At 43.1% G+C, this 19,333-nt stretch overlaps 1 protein-coding gene across 2 annotated transcripts in view; it reads right to left on the bottom strand.

Moving 5' to 3' along the window:
- The window catches only part of UMODL1 (uromodulin like 1), a 53,434-nt gene that overhangs the window by 15,867 nt on the left and 18,234 nt on the right, over positions 1-19,333 (bottom strand). For both annotated transcript variants that reach the window (XM_074929312.1, XM_074929322.1), the window contains exons 9-14: positions 18,625-18,737; positions 16,300-16,519; positions 12,257-12,394; positions 10,971-11,705; positions 7,751-7,863; positions 638-851 (exon numbers count right to left, since the gene is read on the bottom strand). In XM_074929312.1, coding sequence (XP_074785413.1) covers positions 638-851; positions 7,751-7,863; positions 10,971-11,705; positions 12,257-12,394; positions 16,300-16,519; positions 18,625-18,737 — 1,533 coding nt within the window. The remainder of the gene's footprint in view (positions 1-637; positions 852-7,750; positions 7,864-10,970; positions 11,706-12,256; positions 12,395-16,299; positions 16,520-18,624; positions 18,738-19,333) is intronic.

Below are 19,333 nucleotides of genomic sequence, written 5' to 3'. Positions count from 1 at the left end.
TTGACTTGTGAAACGGAATTCAACAGTGGTTAGTTATGAGACTAATGTTTCTTGTTATGGACTTCAATTACATATAGAGGAAAAGAAGTTGTACAATCAGCCATTGTGCTAGTCTTGATAAAGTGTGGACTTTCATCTGAACTCCTGACCCACAGATGTGTGAGGAAAACACATACTCCCAGTGCAGAAGAATTCACATGTTCATTCATCTCTTGGGGTTTACATCTCATGCAAAATTATCAGTGCAAAGCAGAGTGTAATATGTTTCAGAATTATTTTAAACAGTTAGTTATGTCCGTGTGCAGGGACCTGTTTCCCCAAGTATCTTACAGCACCCTCAGTTTGCGACCACTGTTTCTAATGTCTCCATATCTTCTTCTCTATAAAATTAATGCTAGATATAGGCAAAAAGACCAGTGGGTCTTTGGATCAGAAGTACCTCATTTCTTATTTCATCTTTTGATGGTCTCTGAAATAGCATTTTGGATGGATAAGCAGCAGCAATACAATGACTTTTAATAAGAGCTTTTCATCCATCTGTTTTACAGGCACTTTCACCTCAAAAAGTACAGATTAATAATAGTCTTTATCATTTTTCTAGTTCTGAAAAACTATTGAGATACTAGCTGCTCCTTACCATTTATGGAGAGACTGCTCTTTTCAACTGTGAAATAGGAGCTGTGTTCAAAGGCATCACGAAAAGTGGTGATGATGTAGTAGATATCCACATCTTCTGCAATCAGTAAATTGAAACTTACCACTGTGCTCCCATTAGTAATACCCGTTATCAACACTTTAATCAGACCAGCATCCATCTGCTGAAGAACCTCAAGGGGCAGAGATTTATGTACCTGGAATAAAAACAAAATGCATGTGGACGTGGACAGATTGAAGCAATTACATTTAAGGCTTTGTACACTGTCCAGAAGAGATCATTATGCATTACAATTGTGCTTCAAACTCTGGAGGAAGCAGCAGAAAATTGACCTTTTGCTTTATAATGTTTCCACTCTGTAGCAGCTGAAGGCTATGGTATATATTTAAGCATTAATATTAAACAAGCTTGTGGGAGACATTAGCCTGTCAGTCCTGCACAGCCTCTCAGAAGCAGCTAGGCTTTGATGAGAAACAGGCCTTGGAAGAGAGATGAGAAACTGTCAGGCTGTGCTAAGGTGGCAGGGAAAAACAACGGACAGCTGCAATGCTGAGCTGTGGAAAAGTACGGAACTGTCTGATGGAAGAGAGGGTTGATGTCTGTCTAGTAGCTGATTTGCTTGTAATGAAGTGGGAGATTGAATAAGAGCACAAGTATGTATTATTGCATAAGTATGTATTATTATAAAAAGAAAAAGAGATTAAAGAAAGAAAACAGCCTCTGCCCTGCAGGAAGAAATAACACTTTGACTCGTGATTTTGGCCGCTACACCAGCTAAGCAAATATCTCATCTGTCATTTGGCACAGGTCCTTGCCTCTGCAAGGGAAGGAAGAAACTACAGGGAATCTCCCGTGTTCTGCCTCTTAAGGTGTTTCCAGGGAGAAGGGGCAACCCAATACGAGGAGGAGCTGCTGATGGAAGTGGAGATACCTCCTGACACTCCACACTGTATATATGTCTCAGAGGGCTCCCTCAGCTTCAGGTATGTTACAGCTTAGAGCAGACCACCCTCAAGACTTTCTTCACAGGTGATTTCTCACCAGAGCCAAGCAAATAATGCTTCTTTTTAAATGCCCAGACCAGGGTAAAGAAAACAGAAAGGTGCTTCATTTTATCAACAATTCCACACAGTTCAACCTCCTGTTAAGCTAGTCTTCAATTTGATTTCAGAAATATTTCATTGAAGTCTTCCCTGAGGAGTATCATACCATTTCTGCAAATTCTGACTGTCATCAGGGCATACAGCCCTGACTCACAGTCCTCCTTGAGAGTCCAAGAGCTGGACTAGGAAATGACTCTGCACTATTTTGGTACCGCAGCACCAAATCTCAGCTGAACTTAGGTCAGCATAGAGAAATCAATAAAATAAACATTCACAGTCTGTACATAGTAACGTTGGCCTTCATTCGTGGCCTAAGAAAGAAAACATCACCTTTTTCAAAGCACACTGAGCACCCAGAAGCTGCCTCCTTTACCACACTGGAGAGCAGGATGGTCAGTTTTTTGTGGGATGGGGAAACACAACCCTGTGTGAGGCTTTGCACCAGCTGAGCTGCTCAGCCTCTTCACTGTCCCGCTCAGATGGAGGCACCAACCCCTCTCAAAAAATAAACAGACTGGACCTGCGTGTTCAGCCCCTTCCCTTTCCACCCTCCAAGGCTAGGTGCCTCTGGAGGGCAGCCACCCATGGGAACATCTCCTCCTCCCACAGGAGAGCAATCCATGGGGTAGGGCACCTGGACATACACAGGAGCCATGGCGGGGACGTACAACAGCATTTGCATTTCCAGCACCATTCTACTTCATCTCCAGGCCCAGCACCAGCCGCAGGAGGAGCAGACACAGGTCAGATGGCATCATCTCACAAGACCAACCCCAGACAAGACACAAGGCTAATAACTAATTCAGCTTTAAAGAACATGTTGAGAAAACATTATACACAGAAATACAGCAAATTTCTTTAAAACTCACCACAAAGAGAAACTGGTAAACATCCACAATTGCTTCCCTCAGTCCTTTTCCTCTAGTCACCCAAACAAGGGGCCCAGTAAGACTGCATGGGACTCCCTGTGTACCTGCATGTCCCAAGGGAAAGCAGGGTACACATACACACACACTGCAGACAAAATGCATACCTAAAGACCAGATGCCAGGGTAAGCCCAGGCTGAAACATACCATCCATCAATGTCCTGACTTTTTTCCATTAGAATCGTATATTTTCCTCTCTACTTTCTCCAGGAGATGCTCACAAGTCATCCGTGTTTCTTAAAATCTCATGTGTGTCTGGGAAGTCTTTTTACATTCTTCCACACTTACAAATAGAAAATGCAGTAACAGATAGCATGGGACATAACTTTCAAGCCTGCATCAGGGAGGTAGTACAGGCTGTTCTGAACTATTGATATTAAAGGTGCACCTAGAAACTGCCAGCAACAGTGCAACAGGAGACTGTCCACAGTAAGAGAGCAGGTCTCAGCAGCATGTGAAGGACAAATCCCATGCCATTCCTGTCAACCCTCCTGAGCCTGGGATACACGCAGCTTCCTTGTACCTAGCACCCACTAGCCTCAATGCAGGACACAGAGAGATGGAAACAGCCACAGAGACACCTACATTTTTGTGATTTCTTAGCATATTTGCTCTTTGACTTTGCCCTCAAGTGGCTGTCAGGCTCCCAGGAGCTGCCATCAGAGAGAAAAGCACAGAGCACCAGAGGGTGCTCATTTGCAGTTACTGCACTATAAGGGCCAGACCAGCAGTACTTGGCCCAGGTGAGACCTGGCACTTTGCTGCCCTGAGCAGGAGAGTCTCACATCTTTCCCAGCACCTTGCTCTGCCTTAGGCCTTCTCTTTAGGGAACATCGCTCACTTCCTTCCCTAGCTCAAATTTCCAGAGAATTAAAGGGGCAGGTGGGGGCTATGTTGCCGTCACCTCCGACCCATTCTTCCTCTACACGTCTTCTACAGGAAATGTCTGGAACAGTAGGGCTGGAATTCAGCCATGAGCTTAAGGCAGAGCTAATGTCAGTGGTGTAAGGAGAGCCTATGGAAGAGGCAGGGCAAGGGGCGGCGGTGGGAGCCAAGAGGAGAAGCAGCCTCGTTTCCCTTTCGCCCACAAATAGAGCTTGCACATTTTGGTTTTGGTTCTCCCAGGTGATCAGAGCTTTTGCACGCCTATGGGCTAAGCCTAACTTCCCTGCCTGATGTGTGTTATCCAGCCCTGACTTATTTGTACACTATGTATTATCCAGCCCTGCAGACTACCCCAAATTTTGCAGGCATGCTGCAGCCTTCTTCTGAGTCATCAGAGCTGATGCGTGTTGCATGAGCTTGGTGACAAGGTGACATTGCATGGAGCAAACCCCTTGGAGCAAGCCAGCCACCTGGAAAGGCCTCCCAAGTGCCTGGAAGTCCCAGACAGCAAACCCTGCAGTGTCCCATGGGGCATGCAGGCAAAGATGGGAGGATGGAAAGGGCTAACTTCCCCATGAAAGCCTGGGCAGACTGTAGGCTGTCCTCATTAGCCCCAAAATACCCTGTTTCACCAAGCCAGGGGACTCCTGGGTCCCTTTTCCTCTCTCTTTCTGCTGTTTCACAAGCATGTACTGAAAATTTGGGGGTCAGCCCTAAATTTTCATCTTTCATAGTTTTTGTTTGAACTTCTGGACATTAAAGACACACGCCTGTGACATCCTCTTAGCCCATCTCCAATTTCACCTATATTCCCTTCTCATCTATCCTGAAGATTTTATTTCATTAGTGCTTCTTTTTACCTAAGGCTTGGGAATTTTTTTTTGGCTGTTTTTCGTTTGATTGTTTGTTTCGTTTCTGTCCTTACTCATATTTTTCCTCACGAAGCAGGACTCAGAGTTTGAAACATGTCAGGGGACATTGACGGTATTTGTATTCAGCCACTAGGTGACACTACAAAACCCTTTATCCAGAAGGCTACGGTTTCACAACAGGTACCACACCCCAGGTTATCAAAATAATGGTTGATGAAATGGTGCTAGTAAAAAAGGAAAGAGCAAGCTTTTAGAAGAAAATATTCAATATATATTACCCTTGAATATAAAGTTTTCTTATTAGATAAATAAATTATATTGGGATCCATCATTGTATCTACAATTTCTGTAGCACACAGAGGAAATGTGAACAATGCAAAACCAGGAGAAATCAGTATGCCAGAAGACGAGCCACAAGTAAGGGAGAGAACATACGCAAAATTAACACCAGCATTGAGGAAAGGGAATGTCCCTTGCTCAGGCAAGAAAAACAGGGGGCAGAAAAAGTCCAAGTTCAGGGCCAGATGGAAGCCACACTAAAGCCAATTTAACAGGATGGAAAAGGCCAAAAGGTTTTTTGCACAAAAGGAAAGTGGCAGACCCAGGCATCCAGGCTCAACCCATGGGTGGCTGTGGCATGTCTGGTGGGTTTTCTGGGACTAGCCATCCATAAGTCCCAGGCAAAATGTCAGCAACTCGTTAGAACTATTGTGGGTACCTGCATAGGTGCCTGCATGGCCAGCAGAGCAGGGAACACACTGGCAGTTTGGAAACTGGAAATAACTAAATAAACAGCACATTAACTTCAACAGAATCCTGCATGTAGCCTGTTTTTTCACTCAAAGAGAAAAAAAAAAAAAAACCCTGCCCACTGTCCATGCTTTGGCTTCACCTTCAGAGAGAAGGTACTAGAGCACACATCTGCCCAGGCACCATTACCAGCACATTTAAGGTTGTCCCAGATTACAGATAAACTTAAATTAACAAAAGGAGTGAAATTTCACTGGAATAATCAAACTGCCTTAATCCCTGTATCAGCACTCATTCCACATATAGATAACTATAACTGCAATAATTTAAAATGCATTAAGCTACAACATACAAAGGTTATGTCACTTCAAATAAGGGGGTCACCTTGATAAGGCAATATCATTTGTTAGTTTCATACTTTTTGTCACTCAGTTAAGTTTAAAACACCCAAATTCAAAACAACCTTTCCACTCAGGAATGTAACGCACCTCAGTGAATAAATTTTCAATTCAAACCTTTTGTTTTCCTGACTCATTTCCTTGAGGACAAGCCCTAGCTGCCACAATATTCTTCTTGGCTGTGGCAAAAGAGCCTGAGCACAACCCAAGAAGACTAAAATGCACTCTCACCCTTAGCTATGTTGCTTTTCAGCAGCTTTGCAAGGAGGATGGTGAAACTAGCCTGGACAATGACAGTGGAAGTTGTCACATCATTGTTTTTACCTCGTTCTCATCTACACATTATTTTAAAGATGGTATTTCCATTTGCTGTGCTGCTAATTTAAGCACATGCCACTTATGTGTTGGGGCAGCTCTATATTAAAAAACATTATACACATTAGGATTTATAAATCCCCTGAACTGTAGACGGTGACTCCAAAGAGGTTTAAAAAAACCCGTCTCTGGCAAATTTTATTTACCTGGAACCTGATAGTGCTTTTAAAGCCCACAAAACTTTCCTCACTTACTTTAAAGGAGCAGTTTCTGGACTTTATAACCTGAAAAGAAAATATGAAGATCTTTCTGCTTTCCTAAACTTGCTTTTCTTTGGCATCTAGAAACACAACGCTTGTAATAAAACACTCGCAACATATTTTGCCATATACAGCAGCTATGCAACTGTAGCCTATGTACAGTGGCTCAGAAGTAGATGCAATCAACACCAGGACATCTCACCAGCTGATCCACAAAACCAATGCGCTGGAAAAAGGAGTTAGTTTCTTATAATCACAAGTGATCATCTTCTGCCTGAAACTTTGAGAACTGGGTAAACTTACTTTAGTTCCTTTATGCAATCATTTTACAAATTTTCTAAATATATTTGTATCCATGATTTTCTGGTTTAAGGTATCTGTCTGTGAGAAGAAAATATATTCATTTTAGTCCATTTGAATACCACACTATTCCAAAATAGCCTCAGATAGACAATGATGCTGAATGAGAGTGAGGTCAGTGAAGAATTGTTCCCTTTTTACTTTGTTAATCACACCACTCTTCATTCCATGACTGTTCTTCTGATGTGGCAGCTTGGAGCCAAAACAACTCAGAGAAAGCTGTGCTCTGCTAACACATCCAGAAAGGTGCAAACCGGTAACAACCAGTGGCAAACTTATTTGATATCCAAGAAAACATCATGCGCAGCTAAATGGATCATGCTTTTCCTTCCTTGCAGTTAGTTGTGTCTAACCCCACGCTGGCCTGACCTCTGCGCAAACACACGCTGCTGTCAGTGCACCCGCTGCGGACAGCTGTATTTCAGTGACAGGTTGTAACTCTGTACACAGTGAGAGTTTGGGGAAGCCTCTGCAGGATTTGAAAATTCATATGATTGTCAGCAATGGTTTTATCCTCACAGTTAACAAGGCCTCTAAAAACACAGACAGTTAAGGGGAAATAATGGAGGCAACAAAGCAGCCCAGCATAACCAGTGGTTTTCCAAGCACAGGTGTGTCTGAGTAAACACCAGCAGGAACAAATCTGTGATAAATTCACTAAGAAATTAGGAGAGTGAAACTGTCAAAGGCAATGCCTGAGAATTATGAGAGCGTTAAAGGTGCAGCTCTGATATCACAGTGTGTTTTGATATCCTGAGCTCTAATTAGAAGTGAGGGCAGAGGTGACTTATCAAGAAACCACTCCCTTTCCAGATAGGGGGCTACAAAAACAAGGATGATTATAAGAAATGTCAGCCTTAAGGTACTATGACAAAGGGTAATAACAATTATAGAGTTCATTAATACACCACTGTGCAGGGCAAGGATATCAGAACACTTTGCAAATATCCATTATCTTTTCACCACACCCCTGCAGGAAATCAATAAGCCAGTATAACCAGGTATGATAAGCAGAGGAAATGGAGGCACCAGAGAATCCCCAGATCCTGGTCTCACTCTAAAACACAGCTGCATGCTCATCCTCCAGTCTCAGAAAGTCAGGGGAACCCAGGCCTTACAGGTGTGTCAAGGGACACACATGTGGCATGCAGCCTTTGTGGGAAAAAGATCATACACGTGGTTTCATTGAGATCAGTAACAGGTCACATCTTTCTTAACCACTTACTTCATCAACAAATATCTGTGCAAAGGTTTGGTATTCCTCACCGCTTGTATTGCTAAAGCCTGGAGAGTATTTCACGTTTGTTATCCGTACTGTGCCACTAAGTTTCTGGACAGCTGTAAAGTAAGAAAAAGACAATTTAAATACATGTTCTGTGGTGGTAATCCATGGACAAGTGTGTGACAGTCACTGGCATGCCTGTGTATGAGGTACGCATTGACTGATAATGGCAGAAAATCAACCCTCTGAAATATAGCCAAAACCCCAAATGCCTAAACATAGGCATCCAGCACCTTAGCCTGCCCTCTCTGACCTCCAGGTGCCTCTCAGGAAAGGCACTGACCTCCTGTAGGTCTTATATCTGCCAGCTCTGTCTCTGATGCTCTGGGCCTGTGAAATGTTGCTCTGTGGCTGTGTTCAGGCACCTGATTTGCTCTCCTAGACTCAGATAGCTGTCCCAGCTTCCTCTACACGCAATGGGGGACAGCAGTCCCTCCAAAAGGCAAATCACTGCAGCACCAAGGTCCTACCTCCAACCTCAGAGGAAGGTCAGACACCTGCCTGAGGTTGGACATCTACACTTGCAACAGTTATTTTAAGATAAGATGAACTGCAACAGGGTGTACACTTCATCCCTGAAGTTGAATCTGCTGCCTCACATTAAGGCAGTTTCAAATGTTTCAGGTTATTTCTTGATACCACTGGTTTTGATATTGTTACTACAGACACGGAAGATGATCACAAGCAGAAGAGAAAGGGCTTCTCAAGACATGATTCATACCCCTATCATCCTTTTCGTGGCTAGCCAAGCAAGCTGACTGCCATCACCCAATACTGTGACCTTTGCCAGCCAATTGTCTTCACACTGCCTCCCAGCTGCTAACAGAGCATCACTCCCAGCATACAAAGATCTAGTGTTTCAATTTTTTATATGAATATAGGATAGTCTTCACCACAGACTTCAAGAACTCTATCATCTGGCTAAGGATTCAGTTTAAAATTGTTTCTGAATCAAGTTACCAGCCTTTACTTTCTGGTGTACCAGCTTGCTTTCCTCCCTACATACATCTGTCCTGACTTCAACAGTATATAACCACCAGCTTCCAGCTCTGAGACTGTCAGACTCCTATACTGAGTTTTAGTCTCCCATATTGGCTGTTTTTTTCTGAAGTAGCAAGAATTGAAAAGCCAGACTCTACATAAACTCAGTGGACCATGTTACACCAGAGTTCTTTCCAGTCACACTGGGGGCAATAATACCTTGAGCTGGGACAGGTACGAGAGGCAGAGAAATAGCCATCAAGTAAAGCTTTGCAGGGGAAAGGAGAAAGTTGTGCCTGCTTAAAGCAAGCCACCAAAGCAGGCCTCCTTTATCCAGCATACTTCTGATCCCAAAAGAACCCTCACCACCACCCATCACATCAAAGGATTTGGGCTTGCTTTTTGCTATGGTTTGTCCTGGCTTGTGAATATAGGTATTTAAGAGATAAACCACACTCGGTTATCTGATATGAGAGGGGAAAATGTTCTGAACAATTTTCAGGGGGGAAAAAAAAAAATCTATGTTTAAAAGACATGACAGCCTTTATGAAGAGTCGGCTGAGGTTGACCATCCAGATCAGAGATGTTGCCACAAGGAGGAGCTCTATATTAAACTTCACCAGATGCAGATTTTTGCCCTCTGAATTTCCTGCCCCGGGTTAGTGAGGTACTACTGTGGTGGCTCTTTCTCTTGTTCCCCAGGCATAATCCCTTCACAAGCTTCTTTCCCAGCACTTGGCTGAATATTCGATTCATCAGGAAAAGAAAACAAGTTTTTATAAACTGAACTTGTTTATGTGGAATTCTTTAATTTGTTTTCCAGCTGGAAGAAAAAGACCTTTGTTTTTTTGTCAGTTAAAATTAGCTATTTTGATTTTTTTTTAAAGAACATTTTTTATTTTAATTTTAAAAAAATTCAATGTTTTTTAACTCTTCCCTACATTGAAAGAAGTCAGGGGGAACACAAAGCAAAGCAGTAAATGGAGCTTTTCAATTCAGGTCAGCACGTTCAGGCCAAAATTATTTGTTTCATCCACTTGGCCACCAAGGTCCCAAATCAGTTATTCACCCGGCTCTGTTCCCAGATCTCACCCATGCCAGGCAGAGCAAAGAAGAGCATGAAGAAGAGAGAAGGCAAAAGCTGAATAGGGGCATTGGCATGGCTGCCCAGAACTTAGCAGGACTGGAGAAGTGGACAGTAGCACTGGTGGTCAGGACTGGTGGTACAAGAGAGGCTGGAGAAGCAGCAGAGCTGGCCTTACAGGGACGAAAAAAAAGGCTATACAGAGAGAAAGGAATGAGGAAGAACCAGAAGTGGGGCTGGATGAGTGGAGACCCCCAGGAACATGTGATCATATGGGAGGGGAAAAGAGCAGAGGGGCATGAGGTTTGGAATCGGAGAGATATGGAAGGCATGAGAGGCAGAAACAAAACTGAAATATCATTTACTAATACACTAAAACAAATACATGTAGTGATGTGCAGAGACAGCAGCATTCCTATTCCAAACAAAACCATAATTTAAAGACCAAATCTGACTCTAAGACTGAAATATGATTCAGCTCTAATCAACAGAAAAATCCCCTAATTAGCTGCAATGCACCTGCCCAGATCCAAACAGATTAAGCTCTCCATGCCAGCCTAGTTACTCTCAGTTACATCTCTTGAAAAAGTGGCTCACAGGTTTCCACAAAGCTCCTGCCCCACAGGGGATTTGCAGGGCTCTGCCTAATCCATCCTCTGCTGAGAGGAACAGGAAGGCAGGTTGTTTGCCTTCCCGGGTCTCTAAGGTGATTCTGTAGGAGGCTGCTGCTGCAGTACCCTGGTGCCAGAGCATGCAGGAGAAACCAAGATGTGTGGCAAAAGGACAAGCAGCATATGTTTTGATGAGCCATGCTCAGTGCACTCTATGATCTGCTTCGTCTGCTTTGAGATGAGGAAATGTAACATCTAGGGAACTAACTGCCAAATCACCAAAAGAGAAATTATTTTGACATGCTGATTTAGAAAAAAAGTGCCAGTTCCTGCAAGAAAATAATTTTGACATAGAAAAACTAGTTTCAGACACCTTCACCCCAGACCACTGACCCCAGCTGTGCACCTTTCCCAACTCTGAGTGAGGCTTTGCTTCTTATGCAACCAAATTACCACGCATGCAGGCCCCCACCAAACACATACTCACTGCGGTCCATGGTGGGGCCGGGCATCAGGCTGGTAGCTGGAGAAGCACCTGGCAGACCTGATGACCCCAGGTCTCCAGTGTATTTCTCAGACCAAGAGCTGTTCTCTCCTCCCATCTCTACATGTGCGCTGAGAGTGGTGTTGAGGGTGAAAACACTAGCATCCCCTGTGGCTGGCAGAGTTGCACCGGGGCCACCTTGAGAGTTGGCTTGAGGCACACCAAAAGCTGTGTGACTTCTGGTGGTAGCAGAGGCTGTTTGATTTGGAAACACCAGCACCAGCGAAGTGAGTTGCTCTTGCCTGGCTGTGCCCATGGGAGCGTTTGTGAGAGCAGCTGCTCGCTGCGATGCACCGGGGGAAGTCTCTGCCACAGAGCTTTGCTGTGATGGATTTATGGCCGCATGCCACTCTGAGCTCATGGCCAGTTCCTCGCTGGCTGCAACCCCTGTGGCCATGGTGCTGTTGTCCCTGCTGAAGCCCATCTGTGTTGCCAGGCCTTTTTCCCAAAGGGCCAGAGGAGCGCTGGTGGGAGATTGACTGTGGGGCACTTGCCTGTCACCCAGGGGCAGTGCCTCAGAGAGGTGTGCGGCAGTGCTCATCTCAGAGCCTACAGCAGGCAGCGTCTCAGTGGTGGCAGGGGAAGCAGGGCCTGCGGGGCTTACTACTTCAGGAGCAAACTCTGTGCTGTTTGTTATTTCAGGAGTCACTGTTTCAGTGAGAGGCTCCACAATCTCACCTGCAACACAGCAAATGCACATTGAAATGGGACCTCAAACTGGATGAGGAGGCACCAGGGTCTGACCTGAAAATGGGACTGAGACCACTCAGCCATGCATAATAGTGTTACAGAAACAGGTCTTGGATATTTCATTAACACAGTGTAGCATACGTGATTTTTATGGTGTTGAATCCTGTTTGTGTGTACACAAAGAAGCAGATTTGATTCCTGGGTCTCCCTGTCTGGTTAATAGGCCATGGATCATTACAGTGGGAGAAAATAAGTTGCAGACATGCCAAAAGAGGAAAAAGTACTCTTCATGTTGCTCAGCAGTCAGTTATTAGGCTAATCAAGAAGGATCTCAAGGAGATTTAATCTGAAAATATATATAAGGTTCACCTTCATGTTCAAAGACAGACCATGTATACTCCTTCAGCCAGAGGCTGCAAAGGTGCATCTATATACATGTTGTGTGCTATATAAACGGTTGCAGTAAAAACAGAAGTAAAAAACCACAACTTATTCCAACCTTTCATGGCAAAGGGAAACTATATGCCAGTCTTGCTCACCCTCACAGTTTCTTCCAGGTCGGGATGGATTAGTATCCATGGTTGTCTTGCATCTGCACAGGTATGAGCCCATCAAATTGATACACTCTGCAAACACAGAGCAGTCATTCTCGGTGTAAGAAGCACATTCATCCCAGTCTATAAGACCAAAACCAGAACATCAGTCAGCCTCCCTTCTGGCTGCATTAAGCTAGAAATAATCATAAAGTAGTCTTTTCTTCAGTTTTTGAACTTATTAATGTGTTCTTCCTTTTTCATCATTTAACTGATTTTTGTCATTTGACTGACAGCCAAGCTCTGAGTGATGCAGAACGCTATCTATGTTGTTATTCTCTCAAATAAAAATCAATCTTTGTCCTTGTACTCTGAAAAATATTTTCTTCAGGTAAAGAATTCTTTAATAATTTTTTTTTTTTTTAGAAATAAACAATTGAAGTGAAAAAAATATCATAGGCTTGCACTTTAGCTATATCAAAAGCATACATTATACCAAGTTCTGTGTACAGAACCTCCAGATACATCAGATAATGAATAGATCTGTTACCACTAGCTAACAGTAGATAGAATATTAAATAGAGACTTAATCCAAATAATCTTCTGCTTCAAATAAAAGGTAAATGCAAGTAACTCCCATGAGCACTCTTCAGTTCTTAACAGCGGAAGTGCTAAGGGCAAAAAACTCATTTTATGACAGATTTCTTCTCAAAAGGTACAACTTTCAAACTAGGTCACCTCTTTCTGGTAGTCTCAGAAAAAAAATCCTGGTTCATTAATGCATGAATGCACTCTAAGGGTGTTCCTTATATCTTATCATCTCAGCTGCTCTGAATCAGTTAGAGATGCTTCTTTCATGGAGTTGTAGATCTATTTTGCTGCCGAGTCTCTTCACTCTTGAAGGATTTAGATCTAGAGCCTTATATTACCATTCATACACTGTTTCAGCAAACATAGAATCATAGAGTCATAGAATGGTTTGGGTTGGAACCTTAAAGATCATCTGTCTTCAACTCCCTGCCACGGGCAGGGACATCTTCCACTAGACCAGGTTGCTCCAAGCCCCATCCAACCTGGCCTTGAACACTGCCAGGGAGGGGGCAGCCACAGCTTCTCTGGGCAACCTGTGCCAGTGTCTCAACACCCTCACAGCAAAGAATTTCTTCCTTACATCTAATCTAAATCTACCCTCTGTCAGTTCAAAACCATTACCCCTCATCTTCTCACTACACTTCCTCATAGAGTCCTTCACCATCTTTCCTGTAGACCCCTTTAAGTACTGGAAGGCCGCTATCAGGTCTCTCTGGAGCCTTCTTGGCCAAGTTTATACTTTGGACATTAACAATCTCAGTAAATCCCTTGTGCATACACCTTCACTGCCTCAGGACCGTAAGTGAGGGAGAGCAGAAGATTAGCCTGAAAACTGTGTCTTGGGACAAATAATCTGATCAGCAGCTATAAAATTGTTTTGAAAAATACATTAGCATTAGTGCTTGTTCTGCAAACATGCAGAGATTAATCACTGTGATTATTTCTCTGAAACAAAGGAAAGTCACATTCTAGAAACAGTGCAAGCGGGTGTGTGCATGTACATACATGCATTCATCTTTCTGCTTGCAGTCCTCCCCTTTTACTTTCTTCCAGCTAACAAATTACTTTTGCTTTCTTCATCTTTAGATAATTGTTTTATCCGTGACTGTTTCCATTAGACAATTTCAAGTGCCTGTGGCCAACATCTGCCTATTACGTTACAGCCTGAGCCACTCAGAGGGGATACAGGATTGACTAAAGCACCAGCAATGAAAGTGCTCTCATTAGTGCCTCGCTATGCTATGAAGTGATTGTGACTCCTGATGGTTTCAAACACCAAGAGATGCTCCCGAGCTAATTGGCAAATAACTTACATTCACTGGCTCCATTGTCTCTGAGGGTTTCCTTTCTCATCATTCAGCATGGCTTTTTATGCAAATTCCTTCACCTCTGATGGACACATTCAATCACTCATCAGGCCAAAACACGTATGTTCTCTTCTCCGTGCTCACAGGAACTAGTACATCACTCATGCGCATACATACACACACACACACTGCACTTTTTTCCTCTATAACCATGACATCTCAGCCAAGGTGTGCTCTGGGCTCTCTTTCTGCACTCTTGGCATCTCTCTGGCATTTCATGTTTGGCAACTGCCTTCCCTACACACACACTTCAGCCAACAGTCCTACTCCAAAAATTATAAAAAAACCACCTTTGTGTTCACTCTGATTACCCATTATACCTGTGAGATGTACATGCAGTGGGTAAAAATCTGTGAAATTCTTTGCCTAATGATGGTGCAGATGCTAAAGGTCTGCATGACTGCATGGGGAACATGGGAAACTCAAAGAAATCACTTTGGATTCAGTGAGTTCTGGAGCTGAAAACAAGCGGTGGCTAAGAGAGTATCAGTGAGAGGCATCGTCTACACTTGCTGTATTCTAACACTTCTCCAGGAATTGGCTCCTGGCTGCTACTGAGGACATGATATAGTGCTAGATGGATCTCAGGCCTGACTCAGCAGCACACATCCCTTTCTCTTTTCTTACCATGCCTCACACTACAGACAGACATTTTAGTGTCTCTGTTCATCATAGCAGTAAACATAATAATTTATGAGTCTTCAAAGAGAGATGCAATTGTTCCGCTCCCTTCAGTTGTGCTATCCCTTCTGACTTCTCATCCTTGCTGTTTCAAAGTTGAATTCCCTGCTCTGCCACTGTCAGTAAACCAAGCATATAGCCTTTTGGTGGTCAGGCTCCACAGTGGATCCAGGTGGCATTGCTCCACTGGTGCAGAGGATCCATGCAGGCTTACTGTCCAAGGACACGTCCCAGGGATCTCGGGGGTCAGGAAGCAAAACAGCCCATTATACAAATCTTTCCTTCATACGCTGTACTCCTTCGCCTTATTTTTCACATTTGACTTTAAGAAATATATGTCAAACCAATGCTTGTTTGGACAGAGCTGAGAAATAGATGCCTTTTCTCAACCCCTAAGGAGGAGTGGAGGAGTTGGCTGGGCTCCTGGCTAAGCATGGTGCTACTGGAAGCCACCTGGTTCTCTGCAATTAAACTAACAGTCCAGAGCTATTGCCTTCTTCCTCCCCACTCTTTTGCTCCTAGGATCAATAACACTTGTAAAACATTTTGGCACACATCAGAATCTTGCAATTCAGTATCTGCTACCACTGTGATATTTGTAGGCTTCAGGTGCAATTTGTCTCTTCTGTTTTTTTCCTGTCCTGTTCTCCTTAACATCCATATGCTTTACAACCCCAAAGGGAGTTTTCCCTCATTGCAGTACATAAGCTTTTAAGGGCTCAATACACTGAGAGAGAAGAATTACTCATTCTTTTGGCTTTGGAAACTTTTTGAACTCTGTGGCTCTGCCAGCTGGGAAACCTGAAGCCAGAACTTAGCCTTTGAAGATAAAAATGGTGATTACTGAAGATCAAAAAAAGGCCTAGTTTAACATAAATTCCACACATGTTTCTGTAGTCCTATTCACTGAGAGGACATTTGGGAATTACTCTGGCTGGATTTCTGTAGTGAAGATGTTAGATTTATTTTCTTAAACCCTGGCCCAAATACAGCCCCACAGTCTTGAAGCACAAAACTCCGTATAGGGCATGTGTATCTAAAGGCTACAAATATTCCACGGTAATCCTATCTGCAATTCAGGGCGAGGAAGATATGGCAAACTTCCAACTTCTCACAAAGAGGAGAGGTGAGGAAAAATAATAGGGAAACCAAGGAATCCACTCGTCCTTAAACACTGTGAAGGGAAGCAGTGCCTGCAGGTACCCGGGGAGAGCCAGTGCTCCTTCATCTGATCACTTTGGGATTTATGGATAAATGCCCATGGATGATTTTCCACATCATGGTTTTCCCTCCAACAAACCATAAACTTTGTCTCTCTGTAAAGTACTTTTCATGAATAATGGTGATATTGTGCGTGATCAAAATACAAACCCTGTTTTCATGCTTGAAAAAGAAAATAATAAAAATTACCTTCTATTGCAGTGTTTTGCTGATCCACCAAAAGCACAGAGCCATTGTGCATGTAAGAAAGCACTGGGGCAAATGTGGAGGCATCGACTGGGAACTCAGGATCCTGTACAGTGATTCTGAGCCTCACAATGATGCTTCCGGCTTGCAGGGATTCAGTCTGCACTTTCAGCTTCCCAGATTTGTATAAAGCAGAAATGTTGGGTGGAAATGAATTTTCAAGCTGAGCAAAGGGAGAGAAACATCGACAATTAACAGGAATAGCTCCTTTTAAAACTGAACTGTGGTGGCACCATTTTAAAGATTTATAGAAAATGTTGTAAAAATAAAAGTTTCAAAGTGTTTCAGAAATCTTACTTTTCAGTGATTATTGAGGCACAGAGAAGTGTGAGTCTCCTTGGTGCACCTAGGTACCCTCAAAAATGGTACCTATCTGACTACTGGTCTTACAAACCAAATTTCATTTTGGCTCAAGCAGAATTCCTTCTGCCCCTGTTTGCCTGCATCACAGCTGAACTGGCCCACTAAGTCTGCATGGATCAGACCCTTGATGTTAGCTCTGTATGTCACATAAGCTTTTTGCCCCAAACCTCCTATGTATTCACCTCTGCACTCTCAGACTCTGGAACCTGGTCATCTCCACTGTTGCTGGAGCAGACTCTGGCTTGATTTTGACTGCTACCAGCTAGCAGTCGCCCAGGCAGTACCCAGGCAGAGTTTGACACTTAGCTTTGGCCAGGGGCCAGTCCCAACAGGCTATCTGAATGTGACCGACATACTTTGGAAGACACAACTGTACAGATGCAGGCTGGTTTGTGCCAGCTGCTGTTAGTGCCAGAGAATGGTTCAGGGAATGTTTCATTTTCCAGTACGGACATAGCTTTAGCCCTCAGGGAGTACTTGAAACTCACCAGCCCAAGTCCAGCCTGCAGCCAAGTCCAATGACAAAGAAATCTCAGGATGAGAGACAAGAAAAATGGGGGTGGGTCACTCCAAGAAAATGTGTTTGAGACAGCCCAGCTTCAACGCAATATCACAATTACATCATAGATGATTACCAAACTGTACGTAGACACATCACTTGGACAAATGGTGTTACTCTGGACGTTAAAGCTGGCATACTGCTGTCAATATTTGAGCTGTGCAGGAACTGGCAGTTTTACCTTACATCTCTAGAAGGCATCTCCTTGCAAGAGCCTTTTGTTCCTACCTACACCTCAAAGCATGCCTTTGAGCACACAATGCAGCACCATAAATCAACACAGCTTTGTTCCCATTTAGTCAAGAGTTTGCTCCATAAATTCCTACAAACAAGCTGTTTAACTGGTCTAAGCTCACATCAGGGTGGGGAAGCAAAAAAAGAGAGGAGAAAGGATGTGACAGGGAGATGCGCTCCCAAACACCCAAGGAGGCAGAAGGAACACAGATGGGCAACACTCCTTTTCCTTCCCAATCCCATGATGCCAATTAGGTCTGCATTAGTCTCAGAGAAGATTCACTCACAAAAATCCACAACAAAAGCGAACGACTTGCAGCTATGGGAAATAAAACCATGTCAGGAGGTTCAATTTATAATTTCTCATGAGCAAACACATCTTCTGTGCTGCCTTTGAAAATATAGGTCCATTATTGCGTTTTTCCTCGTATTTATATTCACATATGTTTATGAGTCACCCTTTGTTTTGAGAAAGCCTTGTTCTGGATGGAGTTCCCAATTCCTCTCTATGGGCCCTGTTCTCTACAGCAAAACTGTAAGACATTGCTGCATCTGAAATGTCCCCCCTGTTTGGGAAGCTGAGTTGGTAGTAGACTTCACGACACAAGTTTTGTTTATGGCTGATTACACCTGAGCTTGGACAGTGACTACATGTGTGTATGCAATGAATGGGGCTGGAGAAGAAAACATGACCCCATAACTTTTCCTTAAAGAAGAAAGACCTTTGTGAGCAGTCAGACATTTATTGAGAGGGCAGCACTGAAATGAATGCCAGCAATGTCATTTCAATAATTCATTAAAAAGCCTCAACTCAGTTCAGTGTGAGTTTATTGCCAAGCCAAAGATCCAAGGAAAAGAGTTCCTGTTGCATGCCTGCATTTTTAATTCATTTACTCTTCTATAAGGGAAAATTCTCATTGGTTCCATTGCTAATAAGGCCAAGAGCTTAATCTGTCTAGTCAGTTGAATTTTTTTTTTTAATTATAAGAAAGGTCACATGAAACAGTATGATGATTTCCAAGGGATATTTCAGTTAGGCATAAAATCCTCTATTACATTAAATAAATTCTAAATTGAAAAAAAAATATCACCCACAGATATTCTAGCATTACCTGTTCAAGCAACAGTCTTGAAAATTCTTCATATGCTGAACTGCTGACATTATGGAAATCATCAGTGAAATTGTAGTTGAGAATCCTCATAGTAACACCAAATACCTTGGCCTCTGTATGACACAATATTAAAATACACACTCACAAATCAGAAGAGTAAAAGATTCAATCAAAACTGATGTACCCAGACCAAAATTTCAGATGATGGAGGGAGAAGGGGAGGAGAAGGTTGAAAGAATTGTTATTAAACCAAGAAAATAAAGTTGATATTCTGTTACAAGCTTCCTATACGTTGAAGAGATGCACTTAACATCAGGCCCATAAAGATATTTAGATACCTAATTACAGCTGCATGACAAGTGGTTATACACATATCCTTGTGGACCTGACCCTACACAACTCCTGCATTTGAGTTACTCCCAGGGTTGAAGTACCTGTGAGCTCATCTCTAGTCCACCAGTCACAATTATTTTTTTTTCCTGATCTTGAGAGCATAGATAATAAATATATTCTTAAACTGAAAATAACAAAAAGCAGTGCATGCACCTTCTCTGTCTGGTAAGCCCTGACGGATAATGTACAGAGCATGTGAGCCAAAACCAAGAGTCAAGGAATCTATAACCACTTTAACCTGTATAAGCAATCTGAAGCTGTTACTCTTTGGACTGATCTTTGGAAAACTTTTCTTTTTCTTGAGGTCTCCAACTTC

Source organism: Athene noctua, chromosome 1 (assembly GCF_965140245.1).
Source record: "Athene noctua chromosome 1, bAthNoc1.hap1.1, whole genome shotgun sequence".
Lineage (NCBI taxonomy): Eukaryota > Metazoa > Chordata > Aves > Strigiformes > Strigidae > Athene > Athene noctua.
The sequence above is the reverse complement of the archived record's forward strand: the minus strand, read 5'-3'. Positions and strand labels throughout refer to the sequence as shown.